This window comes from Magallana gigas, chromosome 4 (genome assembly GCF_963853765.1).
Source record: "Magallana gigas chromosome 4, xbMagGiga1.1, whole genome shotgun sequence".
Classification (NCBI taxonomy): Eukaryota; Metazoa; Mollusca; class Bivalvia; order Ostreida; family Ostreidae; genus Magallana; species Magallana gigas.
The window spans coordinates 49,068,197-49,080,112 of NC_088856.1; the positions used below are offsets into that span (position 1 = coordinate 49,068,197).

General features: G+C 34.4%; 1 protein-coding gene across 1 annotated transcript; it reads left to right on the top strand.

Moving 5' to 3' along the window:
• The first annotated feature begins 2,390 nt into the window (after positions 1-2,390).
• LOC117682723 (tripartite motif-containing protein 2) lies at positions 2,391-10,561 on the top strand. Its single transcript, XM_066082682.1, has 5 exons — positions 2,391-2,517; positions 2,928-3,029; positions 3,992-4,055; positions 7,599-9,701; positions 10,254-10,561. Exon 4 carries the CDS (start codon positions 7,622-7,624, stop codon positions 9,278-9,280), a length of 1,659 nt encoding a protein of 552 aa, XP_065938754.1. The 5' UTR covers positions 2,391-2,517; positions 2,928-3,029; positions 3,992-4,055; positions 7,599-7,621; the 3' UTR covers positions 9,281-9,701; positions 10,254-10,561.
• Positions 10,562-11,916: the final 1,355 nt, after the last annotated feature.

An 11,916-nucleotide genomic window follows, 5' to 3' on the forward strand; every position in this document is an offset into this window, starting at 1 on the left:
TTTTATCTTTTTATACAGCATTTTTAAAACAATAAATTACGACAAATTTTGCATTAAAATTGTTTAAGCATAGAAAATATTAATATGAAAATGAAAAAATCGGTGCGAAAACGGAAAGAATATTTTTAATCGGATAAAATTGATAAATAGTGAGGAATGCAAATTCCATATTTTTTTAAATGTCTAATATTAAAAAAAATCTCAATTGTCCATGAGGATGTTGGATCATTAAACAGAATATATGCTAAACAAAATATTGCCTTTTTTCATCCACACTCAGTATCAAAAGAGAAAGGAGTAACGTTACACTTTAAGAAGCCCCCGGAAGCTCCTGAAATCTAGATATTTTGAAAGGCAAAATCATGTTGTCTGGAGGGCCAATTTTTACTTATTTTCTCGTCATTTTAGTCACTAGAAATGTTACCAAAATGTTATGAGACATTTATACTCTGTCCCAAGATATTTTGGATTTACATTTGCCTTAATTGCTTGATATTCATAAATACCTCAGGGTTCAAACGATGTTCATTCAAAAGTATGAAAAATTTCCAAGATTTCTTAGTCGAAACGCCCCCGTTAGCTTATCAGGTTTCAATACAATGCTAAAAAATGTGATGTCTACGGAGATTTTGTATTGCAGCAAGCCCGGATGATAACGTTGAAAAATTGCGCGACGCATTCCGAGTGTATTCCGAATGGAGAAAAGATGTAAACATTCCCCATTATAAATCTCCGTAAGGAATCTGTTTTCGTTCCTGTGATTTTTTCTGAGTGAAAGATGATAATGTGTCGATGAAATTATCTTGGAAAATATCCCTTTCAACTCAATTGCACTTCTTTCACAGGTATGTGTATTTTTATTAAAAATCGTCCTAATGTGCTGCATAAATATCTTGGGACAGACTATAATTTTGAAGTAACAAAAGCTGCAGAAAGTTTCAATTGAGCTCTTACAAATAAGAAGTATTTATTTCATTGTATCTGGGATAAGACTTTTAACTAAATTTTGTTCATTTTGTATGCTTTTGCAATTTTACTCAATAATATTGTTATTTGTCATAATTGTCCAGGAGAAAAATTGCACCAATGAGTTTGTCGGTCGTAAATAATTAAAATAAATAAAAACAAGAAATACTTCAAAATATCGTACACAATTATAGGTGTAATTACTAAACTATATCGAATAAAATAACACTTCTACATGAATATGCCTACAAATTATAAATCTTTGTATTTTTCATTTTACAAATTGAATTTAATATTAAAGTAAAGCATGACTTTATATGATCAGAAAAAAATTACCACAAAAAAAAAAAAAAAAAAATCAAACGGGGGGGCGCGCGCCCGGCGCGCCGGCGCTGGATCCGCCACTGTACTTACTAGTATAGGTACGTATGCATATGATATACATCTCTCTCTCTCTCTCTCTCTCTCTCTCTCTCTCTCTCTCTCTCTCTCTCTCTCTCTCTCTCTCTCTCTCTCTCTCTCTCTCTCTCTCTCTCTCTCAGGAACAGACTGCACCTAAAATATCTGATTTGAACGCACATGGTTTCCCCAGAAATTTAGAATTAATTTGAAATGAGTTCAGAAAACTTAATTTATACAAGATTTTGTCTTTTGCAAGACTGTGTGTTTAGATATTTTTTCACTTCAATATTTCGTCTAGATACTTACGACTAGTATTGCTGAACATTCTAAAATGTAATGAAATTCATCGCCGCTTGTGAGTTCTTGCAGAGCGTAGATTTTTGTCTGCAGAGAACGTTAAAACTCATGAGCTTGCGAGTGCTTCGCCCCCTGGTCCCCACCAGGTCTTTGCCCTGCACCCACTGGGGGCCTAAAGGCGGCTCCCAGACCCCTTGCTTTCTTTGGCGTGCACATCAAAAAGTTCTAGCTCCGCCCCTGGACTCCGTGTAGATACTTCAGTGGATAGGATTAAACAGACCGCGCTGATACATGTATATGGAATCTGCCAATCCTTAAAAAAAAGAAACTGAAGTTTTCAATTTTAATAGACACACTGAACTCTCATAAAAATTGAAGAATTTATGAATTAACGTTAATTAAGTTTAACGTTATAAGCCATCCATGGATACAATACATGCGCGGATCTAGAGGGGGTCAGGGGGGTCCAGATCCCCCCCCCCCTGCGAAATTCAAATTTCTTTAAATTTTAATTATAAAATTACCCTCCAAAAATGCCTCAGACCCACCCCCCCCCCCAGCAAACAAAATAACCCCCCCCAACCCCCCCCCCCCCCCCCCCAGGATATTCCGCGCATGCAATATCGCTGTAAATAATTCAATTGTATTCTGTTTTTAAATTTATAAAAGTAAGCTGTTTTCATTATACATGTACTTTATTTGAAACATTTTATAATTGAATAATTATTTTAGATATAGGCTAGCCCTAATTTCGAAAAATTGCTCGTTTCGAGACAGAGAACCAGTCTACAAACACGAGCGCAGACGACAGTGGGCGTGATGGAGTCAGAGAAAACTTCTGTGGAAGAAGAGGTAGAGGCTTACACATCAGGGAGTTTGATTTTATACACCAACTTATATAGTTGTATATACGTAATTTTGAGGGAATATTGCTGAAATATTACTGTCCCTCCACGTACTGCATTTGCTTAATTTTGTTTTAATAGAACTGGTAACGTACATGTATATCGTGATACTCAGGTATACAGGATGCAAGAAATATCAGAGTATAACATCGATTTAATGATTAAGATTATTTTAGGCTACTGCTTTTCAACAAGTTAACAACTGCACTGGATGAAGGCTATGCCTGTCCATTTCTCAAAGTGGATGTAGGCTATGCCTGCATGTCCACTTCTCAAAGAGAATAACGAAATGTATTGATTATACCGGGAATGTTTGGTTTTGTCTTTTATTTAAACCAATCACGTGATTTTATACAGGGCGCCGACCACTCACGCCGTCATGGACCAGGAAGAGTAAACACGAACTAGGAAGAGAAAACATGGACATTGTCGTCATTTTGAGTTGTAGGGCTTTGTGAGGTGCGTAGTTTGTTAAACGTATCAATGTTATTACTGATTGTTGAAGATTTATTGTAATCTAATGCTATAACAGAGTAGGCGAAATTATTTGCCTAAACGAATAACGTTAGTTTTGAGAGAATCCTTAAAATGTCGCTGTCCTTCCAATGTCTATAGCTTGATATCTAGGCCTATTGGCTAGCATATCATAAAACTAAAATCATCCAGTCATCTAAAAATATTTACATTCTACTGTGTTTTTCCATTAAATTCCGTGATGTTTAAATGCCTCTAAATGCAACACCTATTCACTGCGTATGAATTTACGAGTAATTTACATAAGTAGTTCACAAACAGTGATTCCTATGTTATCTGTTAAAAATGCATTGCATGAATGTTGTCAAAACACCATGTTTTATAATTATTCAACTAAAAAGTTGACTTTATTGTTAAAAACAACATTTCAAGAGTTATTTATCATGGATTATATTTTCATGCTCGTCGATCACATCTCAACAGTCTATGTGAAAACCAGTTTGAACCGGTTTTGCAAAACAGCTGTTCTTGCTGTTACTTACTCACTCCCTCCGTGATCTGCACTTTATATCGATTTATTTAAGTAAACAATTGATTTCTTCAGTAAGGGAATGTAAATATAAGCATTAAATGATTTATTTTTGACGTCGTCGTGTCAATAACTGCCGTCAGGTGAGCAAACAAATTATCATAACGCGCTAACGCGCGTTATTCAATTTGTCTGCTCACCTGACGGCAGTTATTGACACGACGACGTCAAAAATAAATCATTCAATGCTATAATGCATCTTTTTAATCTGATAAGATAATTTAACAAGATTAATGTGACTGCTATTGATAATTCAACTTGTCAAACATTAAAACTAGCCTAGCACAATTCGTAAAGTTACCCGGAATGTTTGGTTTTGTGTTGTATTGAAACTACTCAATCACGTGATTTTATACAGGAAACCTAACCAGGAAGAGAAAACACCAAGAGCATTGTCGCCATTTTGAGTTGGAGGTGAAAAGGTTTGTAATTTGTTAACTGTAGGTATTAATACATGTAACTATTTTCTGATTAAGTTGATAATATAAACCTAGTGTTTTATCTCTACTGACGTGCCCCCAATTCTTGCTGAGTACCATTTCTCACCAGTGCATTGTTACTTCATATGATGATACTTACTTAAACACCATAGTTGCCTGCAGGGCTACCAGATTTTATAAATTATGTACCGTATTTTCCCGACGACTCGTCGATGCGGACGACTTGTCGAATTGCTCATTTTTAGCCAAAATTTTAACAAAATCCTACGATACGTCGATTCAGATGACACGTCGAACTTATCGCTTCAAAATGGTGTATAAAACTGCAGTAACATTATCAGTGTATGATGCCACGATGTCCCCGATATTGCTACCAATTATTATTAATGATTAACATTTAAACAATTACTCTTTATACTTATGCATCATATTTTCAAATACCGACAACATCTACAAAGTCGCTTGCATTGTAAACAATTCCCGATATCGCGTGTTATGCAAAATTAAACTTACTTTGACAGAAATATTTTATTCCCATGCATTAAAATAATCACCCACTCTGACCAGTGTATTCGCCATTACGTAACCAGCCACCTGTTGACTCGGCGCGTGGTCAATGTTTGTTTAACAATTTCCGGTGTCAGAGGCATGCACCTGTCTCGTGTCGGACTTCAAAGGGGGATCTCAAGTGCAGAAGAATAGCAATTACTATGATTTGATGAAACTTGTTTACTTTGTATCCAGTAATACAATTACACGCTATTATTTTAAAGAGACACTGTTAGAATAGATCGATCATTTGTACGACTTGATAATGACGATATACGACATACGTACGTTTCCTAAATTTTTTATTAAACAATAATCAAAGAATTGGACAATAATTAATTAATGAACTATAATCACTCTTATAACGGTACTCTCTATGTACACAGGGAGTGAAATTGCCGTATAGATGTCAGCCTTAGCAAGATTATTAACACAACCGGGATCAGTCTTCCGTATAAACAATAGAGTTGATGATTGCCGATTACGTATTTTAATATTGATTTTGACCATAAAATATTTCTTATTTATACTTTCCTCTAACAACTCTTTACTTATAAAATAATAAAACTTTAAAACATTCCCCGGACCTACTGCAATATTTTTTTCCATCCAAGTTTGGTTTCAATTTCACTGTGCAATATTATCTTCAAACTATAGTGATATATGGAATCATGTGACATGTGTTTATAAAAACGGAACGGTAAAACTTTTAATTGATTAAAAAAATACACCATTGTTCAATAACTGTTATTAATATGTATTCTAGTGTTAACAGATGAGTGAAAATGATAATAATTAAAGATGAACATTGAATTCAACAACGTAATTTTCAATAACACAGCCAGCTCAAGATGAATCAAACCAAGATTTTAAAAAAAATTTTCACAATTTTCTGACCTCAAGCCTTAGACAAGACGATAAGTCGAGTGCTCTGCTTCAGAGAAAAAAAATACCGACTTATCGTCGGGAAAATACGGTATAAAGAAAAATCTTAAAAACCAATTGGCCAGAAAAGCTGTTACTTGTGAGGAAGCATCCTCAGATAGTGTAAATTTAAGTTTGTTTAAAACATTGAAAATTCTCGCTCTCCCTTTCATTCAGATCATGCTCGCCTTGATTAAAAAAATAGCTGAGAAGTCATGATTGTGGACTTTTTAGATTTAATAACTGTCTTTTTGTGAAAATGGTGGGCGGGCGGCTGCCAAATGGGTCATTGTAAGGATAACTCCTCCTACAGTTTTCAAGATAGGAAGTTGTTCTTTTGCAGATCAATTGTACATATATCAGAGATGTGTATGTTGCTAGGATTTTGATTTCCGATAATTTTTGAAAGAAAAAAAAACAGCTTTTGAACTTAGTCATTTTTGGGCAAAATATTGCATATAGGGTACCCTCATTGTACGGATAACTTCCCCTACAGTTCTCAAGATAGGAAGTTGTTCTTTTGCAGATCAATTGTACTCATATTAGAGGTGTGTATATTGCTAGGATTTTGATTTCCGATAATTTTTGAGAAAAAAAAACAGCTTTTGAACTTAGTCATTTTTGGGCAAAATATTGCATATAGGGTACTCCATTTCACTTGATACGGGTTGACATGGATTATGGATACAGTTCACATAAATGAAAACCCAGTTTGCTTTCACATTGACAACTTTTCACTTGTCTTAAAATTTCGCTTGATTCTTCATGTTTTTAAAGACCCATTCACTGTAAATATCAAAATTTGTTGGCCAGGCATAGTCATCGATTTTCTTCTTATTTCGTATTTTGATACCCTTTGGTAAATTGAGATGCAAGACCACTTTAAACAGTTGTTATGGGGACCGGTTGGCATTGTAACAGAAGCAAACGATTAAAGATTAGCATAAAAAATATTGTAAATTAAAAAAAAAGCTACTTTTTTCCAAACTATTTTATTTTCATAAAAATTAGAATTTACTAAAGGATGAAAATATTGACCAAGGTATTCATTGACAATGACAGTAAATGTATACTTACAATTGGCATGGTTCATGTAAGTTTTAATAGTATAGAAATCTATTGATCATATATTCAACAGAATATAGAAACACTGAACATAATTGTTTAATTCTATGCCTAACGGGGAAGTAACTTCATTAAAGTTAGGAACTTTATATTTCCAATAGAAACCGGTGCTGTTGTCTAATAGTAGCCGTAACATAAGTTCTTTGAAGTAAAATCTTTACAGTTCTTTAATAAAGGATTAAAATGGGAAATTCTGAACAGCAAACTGTATAGAGTACTAATATCAAGTAATCTGTGGCTTCAATTTCTTAGAGTTATCTTTAAATATGGTGCAATCAAGTTCAATAGACTAGTTTGCTTGGACAACTGTCCAAATCGATGACATTTAATTGCTTAGTTTAATGGAAATTCTTTATTTTATAGAAAAATAGACTGATATTTAAGTGTCAAAATTTGTGTTTTGTTCCGTACGGGTTGTCAACTACTATACTAAGCTAAAATATTTCAATATAAGGGCATGTCGTTCAATGTGCGAAGAAAAGTACTTACTATATTAGCCATTTTTTTTCAGCTAGTAGCGGTATAATTTTCGAATAGAGACAATAACTGCATTATTTTTACCAATAGCAGCCATTTAGTTACTACTCCGTGTGTTTGGAGTTAAAGCAAGCAGTGCTTGCCGACATTTGTATATTAAATGATATTGTCCTACATGTCCTGCGGACCTGGTTTAACAGGTTGGACCAATCACCCAAATTGGTCACCATAGCCTGTTTGGGATATAATGTCTCAAATAGTCAGTCACATTCTTTAAACAAGTTATATCTATGAGAAATTTTTGTTTTAAAAGAATTTAAATGTCTCCCTGTCATTTCAGCTCTAAAGTGTCCTGTTTGCAACAAGAACAATATTTTTCTTTAAAAAATACCAGTTTTATAAGAAATAGTCAAATGGACAAAAAAAATAAAAGTCTTTTTATTTTTTCAGAACATGAGTAAAAGTATCTGACCATGGACAAGCGCTGGGCCCAGGATGTGTTACGGTGTCGTCTCTGTGAGACCCCGGGCCCCCCTATGTACTGTGACATTTGTCACATACATCTGTGTAAAGCCTGTGTGGGGGAACATCTCTCTGATCTATCCAAAGAACACAAAGTGGTGCCATTTGAAAAGAGAGGATCTACTCCTAAATGCCCAAAACATTCCTCAAACATAAGTGTACTTTACTGTGAACAATGTGACATTCCTATTTGTACAACATGTGCTTCCTCTGAAGAACACAGTGGCCATAAATTTATTGAAATAACTAAAAACATTGACAGCAAGAAAGAAATAATTCAAAAAGATTTACAAGAATTAGAGAAATCCATTTATCCCAAATACCAAGAGATTGAATCCATTATCCCAGTCCAGAAATCTGCTCTGAATGAAAACTCCCAGAAATTAACAACAGAAATTGACAAACATGGAGAAGACTTGCACAGAGAAATAGACACCATAATCATTAACATGAAATCTAACGTGGAGGAAATGGACACCAAACACCTGGCTGTCTTAGACAAACAGGAAGATGAAATTAAACACACCATTTCTGAAATCACACAGACCATTACTGAACTGAAGACATTACTGGACTCCAATGATGTCAGCCGTGTCTCTGCCTACAAATCCAGGAATGATGAATTCCGAAGATTGCCTCCTAAACTCACAGTGTCCTTACCAAGTTTTACCCCTCAGAAGATCAACAAAGAACAGCTTTATCAACAGTTTGGTTCTCTGTCCGCGTCATCTATCAAAACAGAAGAACATGGCTACACCATGGAATCTCCCGGTGCTGAGTCCTCTCCCCCGGACAGACCGCTCATTGATGTACCACGGATCATCACACAGATATACATCGAGTATGTACGATTACACAGTGTGTCCTGTCTGAGTGATGAGGAGATGTGGACGTGTGGTGAGGACAACATCATGAGACTCTACAACCTCAGTGGGGAACTAGTGAAGTCAGTCCAAACCAAGTCAGGGAACGATCCATGGGACATAGCAGTGACAAGGAGTGGGGATCTAGTTTATACTGATAACGATGATAGAACTGTGAACATAGTGAAGAATACACAGATACAGACAGTGATCAGACTACGGGGGTGGAGACCTCGCGGTGTCTGTAGTACCTCCTCTGGTGACCTCCTGGTTGTCATGGACAGTGATGGTACATCAACAAAAGTTGTGTGTTACTCTGGCTCCACAGAGAAACAAAGTATTCAGTACGACGACAAAGGAAAACCTCTCTATTCATCTGGTAGAGATAACATTAAATACATCAGTGAGAACAGGAACCTAGATATCTGTGTGTCAGACCATGTCGCCCGTGCAGTAGTGGTGGTCAATCAGGCCGGGAAACTCCGGTTCACCTACACTGGTCTTCCCTCTACTATCAACCAGGTGACATTTAGTCCATACGGCATCACAACAGACAGCCAGGGTCGCATCCTGACAACAGACCGAATCAACCACCGTATCCACATCCTGGATCAGGACGGACAGTTCCTCCGCTACATTGACAACTTTCCTTTACGTGGTCCATGGGGTTTATGTGTGGACACCAGAGACAACCTCTTTGTGGCTGAGTACTACACACGTAAAGTGATGAAAATACAATATGTGTAGAACATTACACAGCAGTGTAACATTGTTTATATGTATTACATGTTGACAAACCGACTGTGTGGATATATAAAACATGTATTAGCATAAAGGTAATTAATTATATTATATTACAGATTCATGCATATAAAATATACGTCCATTTAGTTCATGTCAACAATATCATTGTTTTGTTTATCATGTTTATACATCATAATAACAAACTGTTTTAGTGTAGTGATTGTATTGTCAATGAATTAAATGTTTATACATTTAATGTCTAAACAAACTGTGTACATTATAAGAATACAATCAGAGAAACCTTGTTTGGTATTTGTCAAAGAAATCAAACCATTTTAACGTTGATAAAATGACACTAAAAGTTGAATTAAATATCTGTAAAAAAAAATTTTTTTTAGCTCTCCTTTATCATGTTTATATTAAAGTAGATCCAGTGTTCTGTGACGTCACACTTTTTTTGTAAAACTTTGAATTCTTTAAAAATTGTGCAAGATAGTTTTATTCATTTTATGTGAATATAATCACATGGATGTAATTAGAATTATTGGTAGATTAAAGATATTTTCGCACTTAATTTTATACTAAATTTACAAATTTTTATATATTTTATCTATGCAAAGGGGAAATAACTCCTTTTCTGACTTTTCTCTCAGTTGTATGTCTAAATGCTATAGTTTTTCTTATTCCAACGATTAATTTTAAAATATTTTTGTAATTTTAGTTTTCTGATAAAGTTGACATTAAAATTAAACAAGAAAAACAAACTTCTGCCTACAAAATTTTACTTTTAACAGAAAAAAAATACATTTTTCTAATGCTAAAATATGCTTTCGTTTATGTTTATCTGGCATCTCAAAAAGTGTGATGACATGTATATTTTTTCTAACAATTGATGACATTTAAGTCTATTAAGTCGAAATCAGTTCGGTTTTTCAACTTTCCTCAGAGAATTTTACGAGTATGGAGCTACCTTAAGTTGAGTTAATTTCAATCATTTTTTATAAGAATAGAAATATAAATCATACATTTTCTTTTCTCAAAACAGAAAAACTGAACATTTGTTGAACATTTGAATGGTGTTTATTTGATCTTTGTTCCGTTAGATTTCTGTCACTGAAGATAGAGTAACTTTTGTTTCTTACACACTAGTAAAAAACCCTGCAGTTGTACATTGTATACCTTAAATAATGTGTTATCATGTCTAATAAATGATTTGTAAACAACTTTGTTAATTGGTTTTAATTAAATTTCCTTTGACCCCATCATTTTAAATATTACAGCATTAAAATGTACTTTCAGATTCAAAGGAATAGAGCAAAATGTCTGAATGTTTGCGTGATCTGGCCCCGAGGTTATAAAACTTTTTCCATACTCATACTCCAACTCGTACTCCGTACTCCGAGTATGTGCTCCACTGAGTACGGCTCTAAAAACCGAGGTTATAAAAGTTTTGGAGTACGTTCTCCGCTGAGTACTATTTGGAGTATGCTCCAAAAGCCGATCGATGAAAATTTACGTCTCTGGAGAAAGACAGAGAACAGTAATTCATGTAAATAGTCCTGGCATGTAGGCAAACTGTACATGTATTCAGATTAATTATTTATCAACAAAATGTAACACATTATTTACATGTACATATTACCTTCTTCATCTGCAAGCATGCAGGTGTGTCTGCATCTATAAGTTATGAATTTTTGAGCAACAAAGACGATAAATCCAGTGTAATTGGTAAAATTATCAACATAACTTATGTATGCTTTTAAAGCATCATTATTGGTTAGAGTATCTAGTATTTTTATGTTTATGTCAAATCTCTCTCTCTCTCATGAGACTCGGATAGTGATTCATGCATGTGATGATTAAGTATAATTATATTGTAAGGAACGATATGAATATAAAAGAAAGAAGTAAGAATTTACACGGGTATGAAGAGAGTATTTCAACATAGAATTTAGTTCGATATATATTTAGTTTTCCTGGCTTTTTAACGATTTTGATATTTTAAATGTCAGGAAAAGGCCAGAATCGACGCCAATACAAAACTGGAAAGTCACTGCCCCCAAGTGGATATCTTTTAAGATATTTAGTGAACAGTTCCTGTATTAGGAAAAACAGGAAGAGTTTAATTCAAAAATAGAAACATATACTTGGGAAAATCACAAAAATACTGAGAAGATCCGTTTATTTTCACACTCAGAAAGTATACACTAAAGAAATTATAGGGGTATTCCAATTTAATTGCAACATACTATACATGTACTTGCCTTAATTCTTGTGAGAAAAAAACATCTAATATCTTAAAGGGGTGGGGTGGGGGTTGGGGTTGGAATTGCATCAATGAACATATGCCAAAAGCCATGGACACACGTAAAGTTTCTCATTTCAATATTTTTGGGAATGTGCACGAGAGTTTAAGAAAATTCACTAATTGAAATATTTTTGAAATTTCCACTATGAGGACCACTTTAAACCGAAACAACGTGTTCAAGGAAACTGTGTACTAAAGTTGCTGTAACCCTTTTTGTGGGGTTTTATTGATGGTTCAAGTTTTTCTCACTTAGTCAAGGCTTGAAAATGTGTGTTTAGAATTTACATATACACGTACTGTGTCATTTTTAATCTTAAGTAACGTCATTTGA